The 21,247-nt window shown below is 35.0% G+C and overlaps 1 protein-coding gene across 2 annotated transcripts in view; it reads left to right on the top strand.

Annotated features, from left to right (window-relative positions):
- UNC13C (unc-13 homolog C) overlaps positions 1-21,247 on the top strand; it is a 162,720-nt gene that overhangs the window by 3,270 nt on the left and 138,203 nt on the right. For both annotated transcript variants that reach the window (XM_059823621.1, XM_059823620.1), the window contains exons 2-3: positions 13,457-13,479; positions 14,017-14,081. In XM_059823621.1, coding sequence (XP_059679604.1) covers positions 13,457-13,479; positions 14,017-14,081 — 88 coding nt within the window. The remainder of the gene's footprint in view (positions 1-13,456; positions 13,480-14,016; positions 14,082-21,247) is intronic.

Genomic DNA, 21,247 nt, shown 5'->3' with positions numbered 1-21,247 from the left:
TAAAATATATGCTGTTCTTGGTTTTCTTATAGCTTTATAAGTGTTTTCACAATAGCAATCCAGAGTGTTCAGATGTTACAGTGCTTCCTTTAACAGTTTTCAAAGCATGGTTGATTCTATATTCATCCTGATGAGCAGTGTTCTGTATCCTGTATGCAACCTATAACTTGTTATTTACTTGTGAGAGTGCAAGTCTAAAAAGATTTTAATTCTGTCCTTAGTTGTAGTCCCAGTAAGCACTCAAACAAGTAGTCAGTCCCCAAAAAAGGGAAGAGAGGGGTGTGTAGGGAAGAGAAAAGAAATGTAAATGGTAGTATCCATGTCTGAAGAGGTGGTAGAAATTAACTTAACTCACAGAGGGTGTTGACACAGATTTATTCATGATCTTTATCTTCTGTGTTAACAGACTTCAAAGCAGACAGTCATATACATAACTTTAACGCCTCTAATACACAAATACGGTGATTTTCAATATTAACGTACACTGTAATGCTCACTTTATAATATTGTATGTGCATTTAATTGGGAGTACATAATTACTGTAGCTAGCCAGATGGTAATTGTCACCTTGACTGAGTCTTTGCTTTCTTTATCTGCCTTGAAAAAATAATCATCTCATACATTCATTTTAAAGATGAAGAATTGTGCCTTTAGCCAAAGATTGTATTTAGTAGTAATGAGCATCCAAAGCTTGAGCTACTCTAAATTTTCTTTTGTACATGGACAACTACTTTTGCAATAAACATATAGTCAATTTGAAAGTATGTTGCACAAAAAATTACGTATTGCTAGTATGAAAGTCTATTTTTACATTCAGATAATGACACTAGATTGTAGATTTTCATTTTGCAGATATTTTTCTACAGTACTGTTAGACACTAGATGGTGTACGTATGAAGAAACAGCTAGCAATACCTAATATTAATTTGTTCCACTATTTAAAGTCTGTACATTTGTATATGTTATTAGATAACATGGGCCGTTAGAAAATGAGAACTAACTTTGATGTTACATCTGATGCAGTCAGTTCTATGAATAGAGTGTATTTGTTCTTCCTTTAACCTAGCAGGTGAAAGACCTCTTTCAGTCTCTTAGTCTATTGACTTTTTTTTCTTCTGAATTACTGAAGCATTTCTTATACTATACTTACAGAGAAGCCAACTTACCCCAAGGCCAGATTATGAAAATGTGTTATTGGGTGTAGTCTATGGGGCATGAAGTGTCTGCATGGTTATAAGATGTTGTACTAGGACCTCCATTTTTGTTTCCTCTGAAATAAAGGAAGGGAATACAGCAAGAGATTAAAGGGAATTTACAGATGAACTGCTACAATGTTACTTCTCAGTTTATTCTGAAAATAGTATGCATTGACTCTTGAGTAGCAGTTCTGTTTTCTCTTCACACTTAGTTTTCAACACCAACAGGGAGGACATGTTTCAACCAGGGATTCTGCCTCAGCAGTCACTAACTGGTTTGTTACAAATATGTCTTCAGGTCCTGTAGCATACCTGGCAATACTTATTAACAAAACAGTCTTTCATGTTTTATGTCTAATGGATGAATATGATATTTTACCTTTTAATGTCTGCAGAACACCTAACAGTTCTTCAGAATTTAAAACTTTCAAAATATATTTTCTAGCTGGAGTAGTCTAGTAGAAGAATACATTGCCTGAAAAACTATTTCTGCTGAGTGATGTGCAGTATTATTGCAGTCAAATCTTTCTTGATTTTACTTTCAGTGAGCTGAATGACTGATATTATAGACAGTCTATTCACAGATAATGGAATCCACAGATGGAATCTCTGTCCTTGGAGATATTCAAAAGCCATCTGGACATGGTCCTGGGCAATCTGCTCTAGGTGACCCTGCTTGAGCAGGGCTCTTAGGCAAGATGGCCTCCAGAGGTCCCTTCCAACCTCAATTGTTCTGTGATAAGGAAATACATTTTTTTGAAATACTTTGTATGCAGCCTTTGAAGAAGGATGTTCTCCTAAAGTCAGTTTGTCCTCTAAGACAAAACTTGTTTAACTTCTGTTTATTACTTGAGTTGCACAGCAATTTTGATTTAGTGTAGGAAATAGCATTTTGTAAATCAGTTCTTAAAGGAGTTTTACAAAACACAAAAAATGTACAGGCTGTAGCCTCTCGGTTTTCACAACCTGCCCCCTCTTCTTTACATGTGGATTCATGCATGTCCAGAGAATACTTAATTTATCATTTAAGCAAATAGTAGTTTGGGGTATTATATCTTCCTTTTAATATTTGCAGGAGCGGTAATAACTTTAAAGAAAAGTGGCTGATAGCTGATCTAGTGTGTACATTTTATGAATGTTTTCGGTTTTTTTAGTCTCTTATCCCTATAACTGACTCACAGTCAACTTCTGATTTCTTATTTGCAGATGGAAAAGTACTAGTTGCAGATCAAGTCCCTTGAATTTAATCTTCATTATATAATCAAAGCATAACCTATTGTTTAATGAATCGTTTCATCTCTCCGTGTAGGCAGGAGCAGGTAGACAGCAATCTGGCCAACCAGAGATATAGCCAGAAATAACACTACTGTTATTTCTCCAATTTAGTACAAAAGAAAGGTTTAGAATGCTATTATTTTCATTCTAGTAACATATGACATGTAAGGTTATTGAAACTTGGGTACATAAATAATTTATTAGTGCACAAGAGCCCCATCGGATAGTCCTATTCTCTGTCTCTAGCTGGAGAGAAAAAACATACTATGGGCTGATTGGTTATGCATTATTTATTACAACATGTTTTTGGACATGTACTGGAGTGAAAGTAATAGGGTATATGGATGAGAGGAGACATGAGCATTACATGAGTAATCCTCCGATTTAAAGTTCTGTAAGGACATAGAGGTACTGTGATGATGCATGTATATTAATGGAAGGATTGATGGCTTTTTCAAAAAATATCAAAGAAATGCTAGCCAGTGGTTTGTTTCTTTGTACACTATAATTGAGAATAACTCTTACCCTTTTATTTATTGTTCCAGTCCTCACTTGGTTTTTTTTTCTAGCTTTCTTTTTCCCTAGTGGCTTCTTACATTTCATCTCTATCTTGTTATCTTTTACAGGTGCCTTAGAATAAGCATTATTCTCTCTCCTGATGAGACTGTCACTCTGGATAAGCTTCCAGAGTGGCATGCACTCTTCTGAGTTGCTTTTAATGGTAACATAAACTACCATTCATAGAATGAGTCTATGAGCAATAGCTTCTTGATCTACTTGATGAAGATCTTGCTGATCATCTGGAGACTGGTCAGATTTTAAAAAGCCTTCGGTCTGAATTTTCTGCCACAGAGTAACCTGTAGATTGTTTATGATGTCAGGATGGGTGAACTCATCTTATTCTATACATACATACAGTGGCGAGTCAGATTACAGGGGCCAGGGACGGGAGTTGCCTCTTGAGCATGTGCATGAACGTGCATGAACGTGGGTTTTCTGTTGTTTTACAGGAAGGATTTGTATTACGTTTAGTGGTATCTGACTGAAGAACAGAACTTAGACATCAGTATCAATACGGCCTTATTTTATATATGCCTGAAGGAGGAAACGTGATGCTAACATTTGAAACCAAAGGAACCAGTAATGTATTACTGCACTCCCCTTGCAGTGTGGTCATTTGGTTCCACATTAAGAAAAGCTGTCATCAAAACAAGTATATTACTAATACATATTTCAAACTATGCACTTTTGAAAAAAGTATATATTCTTATTTTGACAGCTTTTCTAGTCTCTTTATAATAACTATTTGATGGAACTGCCTGAGTCAGCTGCATTTTCCCACCTCATTTCTTCAAGTATTTTGTTGTTAAAAAGTTAAATACAAACTTAAATTTATACTTATCCTTTAGTGAATAATGGCATCGTGGCCCTATCGAAGACTTAGGCATAATTAAATCTAAACTAGCTGTCTTGAACTAATGCAGCTTTAAGTTGATATAGTTTTGACATACTTTGTATGGCTTTAGGAGTACTTCACTGTAAATACTCACCAGAAACTCCCCCTGGAAGGCTTGAAGCAGAGTTTTGGCTACACTTCAAGTTTCCTTTGAGTTTAGCACCACCTTGTACAAAATAATGAAACTTTTTTTTTTTAATGTGATCTCTTTGAGATGCTTTTCTTTCACTGAGCCCAATGGCATTTCTCATCTTTCTAATCTCAGGCATGGTCTAATGGGAAAAAAAGAAGTTGTTAATGATTGAGTATACTGCAATTAGTCTTTGAATCGTTGTGAAAGAATAGCCCAGACAGGAATGCTTTTAGTTAATAAAAGTTAACAGCAATACCAAGCCCCAAAATTTTCTGTTCTGTTTCAAAATATTGAAACCATAGTATTCAGTGATACAAGGTTTTGTTTGTATTCTACCATATCCCTAATAGATTTTTTTTTTTTTTTAACCTGGAGTGATGAAAGACTTCATTAATATAAGGGCTGATGGTGTATGCTGTGTGGCTGATATAGTTGATCTGCAATGTTAAAAAAAAATAAATATATAGTCACTTAATGTATGAGGTATAAAGAGCTGGATTTGGGGACATAATAGTTTTCAACAGAAGTTGATTCATCTACTGCTCTTCTCTTCATGTGTAAATAATGTAAACAGGTAGATTACAGAGACTTTTCATCAGTGTAAATTCCCTTCCATATTCACATCAAAAGACGGTGGCAATGGAGCAGATACATTGTGTAAACAGGCTGGGGAAGAAATGGATACCCTTGCTATACACTTGAATAGATGTGTGGTACTGAGGAAACAAGATTTTTTGCAAGTTAAGGAATCTATTTTGGTGCTGTATGGGGGATGACAATGAACTACAGAATTTAATCCAGTTTTTCCAGCTGCCTTTTTTTTTCTTTCCCAACTTCATGTTCGTGCCTGCCTTTTGTTCAGGTAAACAAAATGATGGATATCTTTAACTTTTTTTTTGGGGGGGCGGGGGTAGTACTGAAGAAACTGGAGAGGCAGGAAACTTAAGATGATGTGGGTAGGAATTGATAAATATATTCCTGCACTTAACCTGCTTAGCTAAAATTCTAGCATTTAAAAGGCATGTTTGTTGAAATTTTCTTCTATAAAAAATAAAAGCAGAGGACAAGGAAACATGCTATTTACTACTAACTATAAAAAGGGATTGTGGAATTCAGAAGGATTTATGCATGACCTATCAGGTAGAAAAAGTCCAATATAACCAAAAGTCATGCTTTGAATTCCAGTGTACCAGTCTTTGGCTCTTAATATCTGTGTGTCTCTCTGGTCTTTATGCATAATTATTCTTTATGCAGAATTATTCTAACTTATTGTTACTTTCAAGGAGAGCTGAAACAGTGTGTATTTTGATTTGGTTTCTACCTATAGCATAAAAGCCTAATAGTGGGGAAAATAACCAATTTTTTTTATGTTTTGTTAAGAAGGTCAGTCTCTTTACTTTCATGAGAATTATCTTAAGACTTTTTTGAGTTGCTTCAGTTAAAAAAAAGGTAATTCTATTACTATAAATCTCTGCATATTTTGTTCTGTATTTGCTACATGAACGCTACTTGTGTATTTTGTAACTGTGAGTAAGCATACCTTCTTGCCTTTTTTTGACATCTAATATGTGACTAACATCATTAGCCCTGGAGAAAAAAAAAGTATTACTCTGTTACACTCTTTAATGCATTTGAAGTACTTTCACCACCTCCCTCCTTAGTTTTATCTCTCAATAAGACAAAACAAACTAAATCCTTTCAGTCTATCCTCACAGATTATTTTATGAATCTCTTCTTGTTCTGGCTTTTGCCATCCTCTTTCTATTCGTTTACTTTTAGTGTGATTCCAAAAACTGGAAAGCCAACTTCAGCTGAAGTTAACAGATGCCCATAGAGCTGAGTCATCTGTCTCACATGTGATACATACTAATACTTTCCAGAATTACAGTAGCCTTTTTTGCACTAATATTACATCAACAATGCTTTCAGTTTCAAATATGCTATATGCCTTGTACTGCTATCTAATAACTTTTTGCCATTTTTCATTTTTTATTCCAAACATAGAACTCATTTTTACAGGAGTAGTGTCAAGGCAGTTAAGTGAATTCAGTTATATGTGAAGAACATTTTGAATTCTAACTCCATCCTTTCAAATACCTGCAACCCATTCCAGACTGGTGTCTTCTACAGACTCTATGAAATTCTGTTCATCCAACTTGTGGAGAACACTGGCTGAAATCGACCTGTATGATATTGGTTGATACCCCATGTGATACTTCTGCCAAAAGAATTACTCCCAAATATCACAATACAACTGTATGCTATTTTCTACCAATTTCACCTTTACTGTATTTATCTTGCTTACAAAGGGAATGTAATGAAAAACAATTTTCAAAAATCCTATTAGTATTGTAGTATTTGAAGTCTTTTCTTTCTCTCATATCAGTTAAACTGGTTTGTTTATCAACAGAAGAAAATCTGACTTCTTTGTCTTATCTCAGTAAGCAATGTTAGCTAATGTCATCTTTTTATTCTGTCTGTGATTATACATTGACTCATTCTTTTTCTTCCACTACTCTAAGTCTTGAAATTAGTCTGACCTAGCTAAATTTTTTAGCCTCCTAGTTTGGGTTTTTTGAAGATAATTTTAAAAATGTTTGAGACTATTTTATATAGTTCCTTTAATCTTAGCTAGGAACTGGATACAACTCCACAGGAGAAGAAACAACTTCATATCAACAGCAGATATGAACATCATAGCCTGTGAAATATGCGACTGTTTCCCAGACATTATGTTCTGCTCCTTTGTTCTTGATCCTAGATGTATATATTGTTCTTGGTCTTTAACAGTAGGATATTTATATGACTTACATGTTTGCCACCATTAGCATTTTATTTTACAATAGGGGGTACACTTTTGAAGCAAATCCCTCAGTCTTCCCAATTCACCCCCTTTGGTTTGACCACTGGAATGTCTGAGTGTGATCTAGATATTTTACCAATGCAACCAAGGCAGATGTTGCTCTCAAAGATCACACCTGATGTGCTCAGCAACTAATGGGCTTTCAGTCCACAAAGCCAAAACCAGAACTGGTATGAAGTAAATGCCCCCAAAACATTTGTGGTGTAGACACTTTGGTCTTCAGCACCAACTGCTTTGGCCTTCTGATCTGCTCTTATGGTGCTAAACTATTTGCTATTGCACCCATACTCTTTGTTGCCCAAGATGGTCATCAGCTCGCTCCTGTGTCCCAGGCATCCATTTAACGTTCCTGCCCTACTGTCACTTCTGTCTATGCTGTTACCACAAACCCACTTGTATGTCTCAGTGAAATCCTCAGGTTCAGTGTAAGAAGTGTTTGAGTCCCGAGGGGCTACTCTCGCAGTTGGTTTCAAACCAAGTGGCTGTTTGCTTGGATTTCTTTGGAAGAAGCACGATGGGACTTCAGCTTGCACGTAAGACAATGATATAGTAGTCCAAGTCAAGTATTTTGTGGCAATGTTGGCTGTGTGATATGGAAAGGCTTGCAATAGTCAATTATCTGTTTGTTTTTGTAGGTTATAATTAATTACTTGGTTCCATTTACTGTTATCATTTGTATCAAAAGAGCTAAAATATGCTACTTTATCCTTTATGGATAATGTATGCTTTACCATTCTAATGTGTTCTGTGGTCGGAATAGAGTGCTTAAAATGCACTCTGCATTTTACTCCCTACCATCACTCTGACAAGCCAGCGACTGTCAAGAAAGCCTGGTCTTCAAGAGGACTGTAGTTTTTTGAGACCACCAAAAACTGAGAAGCACTAGTATCATACCACATTCCATAATCAAATAGTTCTCTTGATGAATAATTTATTCTTTTAGAGGTAAGTTTCAAAAATTGGTACAAGTATCTAGTAGCTGTTGAAAGACAGTAGAAAACAAGGGCCATTAGAAGTCTAATGGGACTCAATTTCTAAACACCAGGGATGTTTTTAAAGCATGTCCTCTTGTTTCAGATTTGCAGACCAGTTTATTAACAACGACACAAATGCAGTTTTTATCTTCACCAAGCTGACCTCCTGTTTTGGCTCTCAATGTATTCGCTAGTAATTTTTCTACATCACTGCTAGTAAAGTGCTGGCAGCAATTCTTCTATTCTCCTGTCAAACAAGCTTTATTCAAGTTTGACCTTCTCTTTGTCAGACAAGCATCACTCATCTCTTATGATGTGCTAGCTTTAATATTATCTTTCAAGTGTTCTACAGTATGTCTTCCTAGAATATGCTTCAGCAACACATCATCTTCTAGGCTTACATACTGTAATAGTCTGTTCTGTAGTGATAATATTAGCTTCTGCATACAGCATTTATTATTTTAGCATAGCTTAATTTGTGTTGTTGTTTTGGACAGATGATCTACTACTTCAATGGGCTGCTTTTATTTTACCCTCGTTTTCATCCTTTATTTCCCTTCCTTAGCAATACATACTAATTAGAATTGTCCAGCTCAGCCTACAAACTACTTCTGACCATGGGTACTTTACACACGTTATTTCCATGGAACAGCTGTATTGTTATCTAATTCCAGCAAGTATTATGTCTAAAGGGTTTGCTTCCAGGAATGACGTAATTATCAGTCAGTTTTATGTTCTTGCAACTGTTTTGCAGAATTAAAGATTTAAATGGTACTTTGAGAGAATAATGAACTTTAAATCTTTTTCCAATTTGGTGTTATACAATTATGTACACTTATAAGAGTGGAAAATCAAGGTAGTATACATAACACCATTTTAATCCTAGGGTTTCCTAACAGTTTAGATGTTTACAACCTTCTTACAGTTCTTGTGCTATGGCGGGGGGATGGTGAACTAAATTTTTGCCATCATTAAAGAAAGAAAAGTGTATTGGGATGATGCTCTGCTGCTCAGAAAACTGCAAAAGTGAAATAATGACACAAGGCTTGAAGGATGCTTATGACGGGGGGAGGGGAATCTTCTGAACCTCTTAGGTATAAGTATCTCTGCTGACTGATGACACTATTGTCCAGTTGTATTTCTGATAGTATCATAAGCTACAAAAGCAAAGGTCTGTCTTCATTTCGTATATTGCTTGCTAGTTTATCTCTCATTCTGGTAGAATCTCCCTTTTCAGCATCCTTTAGAGATTTTTTTCCTAGGAAGTCTGGGTATAGAAACTAGTTATCTTGTATGGTGAATTCCTGTGTTGTGTGATAAGTTACAGGTAGCAACATTGCTATTAAAAATGGATAAATCAGACCATGTGTTAATTTGAAAACAGTTGATAAGTGTAAAGTTAAAACTTTTATAAGATCTATTAGTTTTCACACTGAGTTTGAATAGTAATTATGCAGCATTAATAAACACTTGTTGGAAATTTTACTTAGCCTTATGAAAACCTCTAAACTGATATATGGAGAGAAAATAACTTGGGGCTTATTTGAGGGAGCGGAAAGAATGCCAGATAAGCTGCCCTCACTCTCCCCCCTCCCCACTTCCCCCCACCTGGGGACTAACTTACCTCATTGGATACTTGTGAACTATTTTCAACAGGATTTAGTGGGTATGTTGAATGCTGTAGAGCCTTTTAATATCAGGAACTTCTTATTAATGGAACCTTAAAGACTAATTTAACTAGTGAATATTTTTAATTTCTTGTTTACCTAAAGGTTTATGTCTGCTTATGGGAGGCTTAGGTAGTAAAGAAAGAGGATTAAAGATAAGTGGTAAAGAATGGTATGGAGCAGCAGAGAACTACTAGCTAAGCAAGAGCATTTTAAAATACGATTTGCTAAATATTCCTTAGGGTTGTCCTCTTTTTCCTAAAGTTTTTGTGTTCTATCATTGACTCTTAAGAATTTTGCATAGAAAGTGATCTTGTTTGGAGAAATGTGATGTGATAGCTGATCATCATGCTTTTCTTGCTGTAATTAATGATATACTACCTTTTTCTTCTTTGTATTAATTGTTATAATTATATAAATTTAAATGAACAACAGAAACCTTGTACCACTACAGTATCTTTAACTAAGTTAAAACAGTTTTTCCCACTTTTTACCAGTTACCTAATTAAATATAATTGAGTTTGAAACTATCAGACTGCTTAAAAAAAGGGGGGGCGGGGGGGAGGATTTTCCTTTTGCCTTCAATATTTTACAATTGTAAATATAATTTTCCCTAGTAAGTAGCTAGATGACCATCCTACTCTTCATCATTCCACTACACAGATATATATTCAAAATGCACTGAGCTGAAATAGCAACAATTATGGAGCAATATCACTCAATGGATTTTTTCCTATAATCCTAGTAAAGCACCCTCTGGTTATCTAAAATGGCATATGGTATAGAAGCATAACATGAAGGCTATACTGGTATTTTGTAGTGTAGTGAATTCTCACATAAAATAAAAATCTAAGGAGGAATAAGCTAATTGAAATAACATCAGAAGTATCCTATAGGGTTAACTAAATGAACCAGCGTTTACACTGTTCTTAGTACATTCATAACTTTTTTAGGTTAGTTGTTTGCCGTAGAACGTGTGGATGACAGAAATGAGTTATATGAAGATAAGCTCTTTTAAGTAAATCATTGTCATTCAGCAGTATAATCTGAAATGTCTAGCCTTGTATCCCTGATTTGAAAATACATTCAGTGGTCTCTTACGTAATCACAGTTCATTTCTTATCTACATCAACCAATGTTGCTGTCTATTCTGGTAGCCTAATGACTACCAAAGTGAATTGCTTGCTGACTGTACACTTCCTGATTTGGTGCTCTCATACACACAGAGAACACTTCCACAGTTCAGATTATTTCACTCGTGGTGAGTTCAGAAGCAGCAATAAACAATGAAGTTTTCAAATTAATTTTGTCTCTGAAGATGCAGTCATTTATTATAAAAAACAGATGCTTTCAAAATCTTGGTTTAGGAAATTTGCATCAGTTGCCTGCTTTATGCAATTTTTATTGAGAAAAGAGGCCATTAGACTGGTGCATTTTTTTTTAAGTAGCAACTGCAAAGAAAAACAACTTAAACCAAACATGTAATATCTTTTTTCCCTTCCTAATTTTTGATTGTTGCTCTCCTTCCTAAATTTAGGCAAAATTAGGTTCCAGTAAAGGAAGTGTAGTGAAATTAGATGAAGCTGGCTGAAACCCAAGAGAGGTAAAAAAAAATTTCATATGTCCATCTCTCATGCTCTGAAATACAAAATTCCTTTTAATGTGGAAGACAAGTCTCAACAATTTTGTATTTTTTAATATTATTTTCTAAACAACTGAATTAAACATATAATTCATGTGATTCTTTAGGCAGCTGGTACCAAAGTACCTGCAAACTATTTTAAAAATGGCATTTTACATAAATAATACTGAGATCTATTATGTGTCTTTAAATGACAGTATTACAAATATTGTTATGAATAGATATTCTAGAAAGAAAGTGAAGGTTGCATGAACAGATTATGATGGGGCTTCTTACCTTACCAGTGATGTCCTGCCTAAAATTTCCCTCAGTCCCCAAATTTCTCTTCACCTTTTGGACTCTGCCTTTTTTTACAAGTTTGAGAATTGATTCAGTCTCTACTACTTAGAGTCCTGTTGGTATATCCTCTCTTGCTTTTCCTCTCATTCACCTGTCCAGATGCTGCTCCAGCACTTTGGTTTTAACTATTCCTCATATATCCTTTAGCCCTCAAAAAAGCATATCCCATTTTGTTTCCATGGTCAGCCCAGTTTAACAGTCATCTAGTTACTCTTGGCAGTGCTCTTACCCTGCTTATGAAAATGCTGTAATAATTTTGGAGTAGGAAAGTAAGATAATACGGTTGTCCAAATCTTCTTTATATGCTTGTGGAGAAAGAGTAGCCAATTGTATCTGGTGTTGTCAGACAAATACATTTCACAGTTAAATTAAAAAAAAATGTAAAGACTAAATTAATTTCTATAAATCTACTCAGTCAAATGAGGGTAATTTGACAACTAAACCACTATAGCTTAATTTAGTCAAGAATTAATTTCCAAAGCAAAATAAAAATGCTAGTATTTCTGAAGTGGGGGGAGAAGTTTTGAAGTGAGAAAACATTAGACTAGCTCATGTCCCAGCAGAAAAAAATACCTGAATGGATTTTTCTAAAACATAAAAATAAAAATTGATACCATGTCCATTTATATTCAGGAGAACTATGAAAAGAATCAATTCATGACAAGCAGATATTCTTTGTCCACAGAGATGTGCTTACTCTATTTTTAGCAAATCGTGGAATTTACTATTAGTAATAGTTTTAATTTGATATGCTGTATAACTCAAAGCATAAGTTTTCTGTGGGACAATAAACCATAGTTCATTCTTTTAGGCATATTCTTTGTAAAAGGATTGTTCACAATAGCTGTGAAAGAAAAGCTAAGATCTGTAGTCAAGCATAAGAAAATAGCAAATTTTGTGGTCTCACAAAGGAGGAGAGACTGTTGCATAGTTGGATTTTCTGTGGATTCAAATTTGGTGTTGTGACATTGCTAATACCTGGTAGCTCAATCCTCTTTATCCTTTTTGAATAATACAAAATCAGATGTAATCTGGCTGGTAAAACATGTTTTGAACAACTTACCTCCAGTTTCTATTCTGCCTGTTCATGTGTATGTGCTTTGCTTTGATCGCATAAGTAGCCTCTAAAATTAGTGGCACAATAGAGCCTTTTGGTTCCCTGGATTGTCAGTACTATACTGTATGCACCTTTACATTTGCCAATATATTTTTCATATATGTGTTTGAATCTGATATTTTCTTGTACATAAACTAATTTAAAAATGGAATGTGGCACTTCTTTAAGGTGTAAATTACCGTTTTGTAATGTATGTAATGTAGGATATACCCAAACACCTTAAAAATACCTGAACTATTTAAAGGGCCTGTAGAATGTGTACTCCATTTGGGGAAGAAAAATCAGAAGATCAGTAAGGTGACAATTAAAACAATGCAGTTTCATGTATGTACTGTACTATAAAGTGTCAAAAAAAAAAAAAAGACGATTATTGGTGGAAGAGTGTACAAAAACAATTTTAAGTGTACTTCTATTTTAAAATTGACAAGACAATAAAATAAGGGTAGCTTTTCCTGTCAGCAAACATTTTCTGTCTGATAGTAAACATGAATACAACACAATTTGGCTTTAAGAAATTTATAATGATATATAGAATATATAGATGTACTTCCACAGTTGTAGTTCTTTTATTGGCATTTGGGAGGTAATTTCTGTCATTGTATGAATAGCTGTGGTAGAATAGAATAGTAACAGTTCAGGAGATTTTTTTACTTTTTTTTTTATATATCCTTAGCAGAAACACTCATTTTTCTTGAAAACAGAGCATTATTTTTTTTAACACTGCAACTATATAAGATATTTTCTCAGACTGTTCTGTCTAACCTATATTCCCCTTCTTCCCAATTGTCTTTCAGATAGCGGTTCTGTGGATGAAAAGGTTTAAAATCACGTATTTACTATAGGGATCATGTATTTTGTTGATGTTTGTTTGTTTGTTTGACTGACTTGACCTGTTTGGTTCCTTCATTTTAGTTGTGAAATTTGCATGTTTTTCCCTGCTTTCCATTCTTTTGTTCTCCTTTGAGTGTATTGCAAATATGTTGCATTTATAAACAGGATAACCCTCACTGTTGTGCTTATCATAATTGCCAACACAGGGGTCTGCTACTGTCAAACATGATATCTGGGATTTTTACCTCTAATTATCATCTACACTGCATACACTATAGGACTTAAAGGACAACAATATTTGGGAAGCAATATCTTCTCTTCCCATGGGTTCTTCCAATGTGTTTCACTAAATGCTGAATGCCACCAAAATGTATTCCAAAGCAATAGTTACTCTAGCTTTGGCCTGGAGCTGACCCTGCTAAACATTTTCATATTAGGTGTTTAATGTTTGATGCAGTTAAATTCTGTCCAAGACTTACTAAGAGCACCTGAGTAACTGTAGATTTTTTGGTCTTTATTAAAGGCTCGGATAGTAAGTGGAAGTTCCTTGGATACTTCCAAGCTTTATGCAGTCCAGGCATTTAGTGGGTAAGTACCAATGTGACTGAATGTTGTTATTTATATCTGCAAATTAGTCTCATAATGTTATAGTATTTTTTCTAAGTTTTATTCTTATAAGAAATTGAATTATTTTAAAAGGAATATAGTCAGTTTCACTGTGTATGTTTTCTCCTTTCAATTTTTTTAAGTGCTTGCTTTTTAAGAAATTAATACAACAATTCAGTTGCACAGGTCAACTGGATGACAAAATTTTTACCTCTTTGCATACAAAATAAATGCCCTTTGAAGCTGTAGTCTGATTTTATGTCTTCATTTTAGTAAATATGTAGTAAAATAATAATATCAATCTAATATTTGAAATCTAAAAGGTGAGGGGAAAAAGATCTTCCAGTGGCTGAGAGTGAATGTGGCAGAGACCTGTACATTTTGTTTGGTTGTCTCCAGATGGAGTTATCTTACATCCAGTTCTAGGGATTCCTTCCTTTGAGGAAAATATCTCCTTCTGATTTTGAATACCTTTTTATTATTCAGTTTGGAAAGGAAAAAAAGAGCCATTGGTAAAATTTATCAGTTATATTAGTTAACTATTTAAAGGGGATATTATCCTCTTGGTGGTGCACTATATGAGCACTGTTTGCTATAGTTATGCTTTGTTACAAAGACAAGTTGATGAGATCAAATCATCTAATTTATCTTCCGTATTCTCATTTGTACGTCTTAAAGTCTACACAACAGGATCTAGACACTATGAAGTTTTTCCATTTAGATTCCTGTGTTTTGGGGCTTTTTTCCCTAAAAAGGTACTAATGTTATTAATTTGCTTAATATAATTTACATACTGCTGTGGAAGGTATAGTTAGGGTAACATTTGTACTTATTGCTAAAACTTAAACAAATTTAAGAGAACTCTTCAGCTTTACAGTGGCTTGGGTAGTTTCCACATAGTTTGTCATACGTCGAAATGTTGTATTCCTTTCTTTTCCAGCTCATAGAAATTTCAGAGTTGTTGTAAAAGTGTGAGGCCATATGTGACATTGTGCAGGATTAGCTGCTGAATGCAACATGAAACATTTTGGATATTGTAAGAGATAATTGATCCAGGTTTTTTATTAATTTGCTCTTTGGCATTAGAATAAAATTATAGTATATTTCTCTTGGCTCGCAAATGACACATTGCTTTCATTTTGATCAGTTGCAGTTTTCTCATAAGGTCAAAAAGTTCGAAAGTATCTCATTACTAAAATTATAAAAACTTTTGCCTTGTATATTGATCAGCACTATTTCTTACTATGCCAAAACAACTACTCCTTTGAATGGGATTTTCTAAGTACTCTATCTCTCTACATTTTAAAAATAGAACAATATAAGTGCTGTGAATTTTCTTTCCTGACTTCCAAATGCAAAACATCAGTATTTCTGTTTGAATGATATTGTTTGTCAACATGAAACTGGGACATCTGAAGCAACTTTGTTTCTTTTGATTAGATTGCTGACTTGAATACTTTTTCAGCAATGTATTAGCCACTAAAACTCTCTATGCTGGTGTTCACATTATTCTTGTAATGGAATCGTGGAAGGCTTTAATCAGATCATTGCAATTGTGCCAGTAAATTATGACAATAATTACATTTGGTGGCTTCTTTGTTGAAAAAAAGAATGCGTGTCGGAACCAGAAGGCATCACAGAGACAGCTTCTGATATTTGCCTCAAATCCTTTTTGTCATATCCGCAAAGAAGGTATATCCTTCTTTTCTCTTTTGTGCTATGCAATGTCAATTCATTTTTACTCATAGGCTTTGATGGCGTCAGATTTGAGTAATTTATGATTTGAGGCACCACGAATAGTAATGTAGCTCACCACTGAGTAGCAGGAATCTGACATCTTAAAAACTACACAGTAAGATGTGGTCTACTGAAACTAAGAATGATCATACTCAGAAACATTAGTGTGTAAGCCTGGCACAAAACTTTGGGGTTTGTGTATTTAAAAAAAAAAAAAGCGGTTCATACCTTTCAAAAACTGTTTTTGAGAACTTTGGTGTATAGGTCACTGTGTCGTTTTCAGAACTAGTAGGAGAAAACAGTTCTAGTAACAGTAACAGAAAAAATAGTAACGAGGGGAGGGGAGGCTTTTTCCCTCACAACCCTTGATACCTTGCTGTACCTATGTAGAAATATCTCAGTTGCCTCTTTTCTGCATTACTCTTTCCTCTCTCTCATAGTACAATGCTGTGAACCCACCTCACATGCACTAGCACGTCCCAAGTCCATGACACAAACTGCAACTCTTCATTCTCTGCAATGATCTCCACTTGGCTGCATGAAGTGAGAGAAAAGCCAGGATGAGAAAGAAAAGGCAAAGACCAATACAGTTTTCCTGGGGCTTCTCATGCTACTTCTTTGTTAAAAGGCAAAAGCTCCATCTTTCATGTTTTTTCTATGCCAGTATCAAATAATATCATCTTCATTTTATTTTTCTTCTTCATTTTATTGAAGATGAGACACTTCAGAATTCATCCTTTCAGTATTTTTGAAAATGTACGTGGGGGTCAGCTAGGTTTTTCATCATGTACATGAATCTAGGGTAGTACTCTTTTATTTTTTCCAGAGACTTGCTCTGCATTAATTCACTGCTTGCCTGATGGCAGTGATGTCAGAGACTGATAATTTTACCACATGGCTTAATCCATTCTGAAATTTCCTAATGGTACACAGATGGTGCTGCATGCAGATGATTACTCCTTTCCTTCAGTGGTATGTTCTCAACGGTAAAACAAATTTATTTTTCTTGAATTCTCTGACAAATTTACACAGATGATTGTAATGCAGAATATCTTCAGAAGCACAAAAAGTAGTCAACATAACAGGCTTTTTTCTTGCCTTGAATGATAACTTGTGTGCCTTCAACTTCATCATCTTCTATGTCAGGATCTTGTTGAGTTGTTATTATTGGAGGTGGGGAGGGGAGTAGAGAATTTAATGTGTAATCTACATAACATGAACAGTTTGTCTATGGCTGTAGTGTTTATGTTCCAAAGACTACACGCAAAGACTAATATTTCACTGTCAATACAGCATTGCCCAGTTTCTTAGTTCTGGTAATGTAGCTATTCTCCTGTTTTTCAACAAAATTTGATCTCATCATTCAGATCAATATATTAAACTCTACTTCCAGGTGACAGCCAACAATCTTTGCATACTTACAGTCCTCTTAAATGTTATTAGAAAGTTCGAATTGGTTCTTGTATGGAGAATTTGGGCATAGGAGAATTTCTAGTTCATATCCCCAAAGTCAAGGCTGTTTCAGTAAAGATGCAAGACACAGTACTAAGTATGCAATTGTCCAAGAATAAGATTGAAATGTGTGTTTTCAACATACTAGTGGAACTGTATTCTCCCACTGGATCTCCCAGTGGAAATGGATCTTCTCAGGCAGGTGTGCATTTATTATTTATTTATCTGTGAGATACAAGAGTTGGGTGGGCCAGCCTTTCCATGTCTCTACTGGATATTGTTCACCTTGTTGTGCACCAATCCCCTTTTGTGCTGTTATCTTTTAGTTTTGTCTGTATCCTTGAAATAATTTTTTGTTTTAATTAGTTCTGTAATTTCTTTCTTTTATGTAGTGCTTCTAACTAAATGTTTATACTGGGGAAAAAAACCCTAATTAATAGCATTTAAAAATGTTATAAAAAGAATACAACACGCTATACTCACTCTACTACCACGAATAACATGGAAATAACTTGCCTACAGACCCCCCAGTTGCTTCTCCCCCACCCCCCAATATATGCCAGAGTCCAGTGGCTATTAGCTTTATCCTTCTACATGTGCCTGTACCCACAGACTACCAGTCTTCAGCCTAAATAGCAGTGATCAGAATTTCTGATGTAGCCTTTGTTTAGCGCATTACCTTGCTTATGCACTTTCCCTCTGTCTTTCCACAAAACCCAAAACATAGCTACACAGGCTCATATCTGCTTTAAGCTCCTTCATTCCAGCCTTTCATACTCTTAGCTCCTCTCAAGTTTAAAAATATGGTCCTCGTTGTTGTCGTCATTCTCTTCCTTTGAACCCCACCCCTCAAACAATCCTGACATCTCAAACCACTGCAAGGCCACCACTACCTGCTCCAGCCAAACCTTTGCCAAAGTTGCTCTTCTCTCTGTTTCCCTTTAATCTTCAAAAAGAAAGGAAGAGTCACTGTTTATCCCAAATTATGCAAAGAGGCAGCTGTTGGATCCAGATGAATTCAAAGTTTGATAAAAGGTTCACAAGTCCCTCATAAAGTCAGAATTCATAGAGCTGTAGTGGAGTATAAGTGGAGAACAATTCTGAAAAATGAAAGCAGTGCTGCAGTTGTGGAAAGAAATATTCTTTCCCTCAAAAAAATTAAAACATGGATTTGAGGTTTTAGTTGGGGGTTAGATGTTTGGGCTCGGTTTTTTTGCTGGTTGATTTTTTTTTTTTCTTTCTTGTTGAGAACTGTTTTGCCTGTAACTAAGCTTAATCACATCAGGAATACAAGGAGAGCAATTAATGATGCTCCAGGGTCCACATAAGGTAGTAGAGAAGTAGGAGGAGACGAGTATAGTTTTTCTTCTAGAAAGATAATTCGAGAACATGTTCATTCATGCCAAAGTACAGAACACTGACTACTAAACAACACAAACCTCAGTGTCCTGCAGGTAAAGCAACTGCTTCAGATAATTCCTTGGATTCTCGTTGACTCTTGCTGTAAGGAACTCGTTAATTTCTCATGCAGCAAACAGGATTTACTATCATTTCACTAGATTCTTACAGATAAAGGCACCCCTTTATGATGAAAGCAACTGGCAGCATCTTGCCTTGTGGTTTCTTCCTCTTATCATTTATAAGCTGATCTGTTAAAATATCTACTGGTAATCAAAAGGCAATTGGAAGCGGGTTTTGAGGCATACTAACCTAGAATGACTGTTAAACTTGTGGATGCCAAGTGCAAACAACATAAGCAGATTTTCAGAACATAGCTAACTAGAAACACTCCAGACACTAGACCATATCTAGCAGTTTTTCCACAGTTGTCTTATTTCTCTACAGAGTATGTATACTATCAGTATTACTAAAGTGAGAGAGTGCATTCGGACACTGATTTATTCCTGTTTTTTTGCGATTGAAATATTAGCCAATAACTAATCTTAGCCTGGCTTCAAACTTCCCCCAGTCAACATATTTCTGATAATTGGAACCTCTCTTGTTTCAGCAAAGATTTTAATGTGTTATTCGTATTTCAAGACAGTTAAAGACTAGGAGTAACAAGTTTGGGGTTGGTTTGTTTCTTTTTGGTAATGCTTCTACAGATAATCACCAATATACCTCTATATGGTATTCATGTTTGGTTTTCCTCCCATTTTTTCAGCTGGAATTTAATTTTTTCAAACAGCAAAACTATTTTTTTTCAGCACAGTATGCTGGTAGATTGCCTGGCTGCTTTTCCATTCCCTGATCAAGCATTTTGTACTTCATCTGACAAGGTATGAGTAAGGAAATCACATCTCACTTCCCAGCAGTTTGTATACTGAGATTTCTAGACATTCTTCATTAAAATGACTTATGGTAATAATGAAGAAAAATATGCTTACATTTGATGATAATAATAAAGAAAAAACATTCTGGAATGATTCAGTGAAGGACTTAGCCCTGATTAACTGTGTGTTTGAGGTAAAAGTCACCTACTTTTCTTCAGTATGCAATAGAACTGCCTTAAATAAGTTAAGTAGGTAAAACTTAGACTTTGTATACATTAGCGTTTTGTCACAGTTACGGCAACTAAAGACCAACAAGATACTTCAGTAGAATTACTATAAACTCCCAGTGTAAAATCAGATCTAGACACTTCTGCTAAGACGAACTTGAGCTTGAAATCATAATGAAAATGTTGCGGGGGAAATACAGATTGCATAGAAAACTAAGCTATTTAAAGGGACAGAGGTGTGAGTTATGGCAAATTACTGACTGAGCATAAATTACACCACTAATGTCGTTATAAAATATGTTTATATTATGTACTCATCTGTCTTGATTCTGTCATTCTTGCTGTTCCCTCAAACGCCATGTTGTCCTTTTCTTTCTTTGGTAACATCATCAGCATTCTTAATTCAGACATAATTTTTTTCTCCCAGGAAAAGACTATTAGTAATTCAGTTTGGATTTTTTTTTTCTTGCTATATGCTGTTCCTTAATGATCAGTAAAAGGAGTCCAGTGAGAACCTCAATTTTAATCATATTTTTTGTTATAGAGCAGAATAATAGATGGAAGTGATTTTTCAGACATTGCTTGTCAGAAGTAGCTCTTTGTGGCATAAGAATGCCTTATACGAGTGATGAGGTTTATTCACTGCTGATGCAACTGCTCCTGAGTAACAAAGAGCCCTGAGAATCCAAGTTTCCGAGTTTATCTCTTAGTCTCTGTACATTCACTTTTCACAACCTCAGAAATGTTATTTTATTTCTATCATGCTTTTTCTGAGATTTGTAGGTGTGTCTGGAAGTTGCAATTTGGGTCTACGTTGATTTTTATGTTCTTGAAAAGAAAATTCTAAAATCAAAACCCTACACCAAAGACTGTTTATGTGAAAATATAAAGGAAGTCCATAAACAGCCTATGAATCCCTTTCTCTTTCTTACAGAATGGTGCAGGTGCATCAGAAGGAGGTATGGCAGAAACAGATTATCTTCTAAATTTATAAGATAAGAGTTATAGTGCTTGGAAAGTGGTAATGCTCTTAAGCGTTAAAATAAACTCTCCTATACCCTAGGTAAGTGCTTTACCCACTCAACTAAGATATGAAAGGGATTACCATTTTTTTCTCTTGTAACTAGAAGGAACTCTACAAAGAGCAACAGAGGATGCCTTTGCGGTTTTTAATATGGCCAACAGGCAATTTGGGAATTTTCTGTGCAAAAAATTGTGTCAATAGGGACTTGATGCATTAAAAGAATTAGATGAAAATCCTGAAGATTATACTTTTTTAAAAAGTGTCTAAATTACAAAAATGTATTTGAACTAGACTCTTATCTCTCCTTGTATATCTGTCAAACTTCAACAATAACTTGAAGTTAGTAGAACTGCTTACTCCTTGCTTAGCTTTTCAAGAATCCCTCTTTGAAATTTTACAAGTCAAGAAAGATGTGTCTAGATTTGCTCTGAGACG

Source organism: Gavia stellata, chromosome 13 (assembly GCF_030936135.1).
Source record: "Gavia stellata isolate bGavSte3 chromosome 13, bGavSte3.hap2, whole genome shotgun sequence".
Lineage (NCBI taxonomy): Eukaryota > Metazoa > Chordata > Aves > Gaviiformes > Gaviidae > Gavia > Gavia stellata.
The sequence above is the reverse complement of the archived record's forward strand: the minus strand, read 5'-3'. Positions and strand labels throughout refer to the sequence as shown.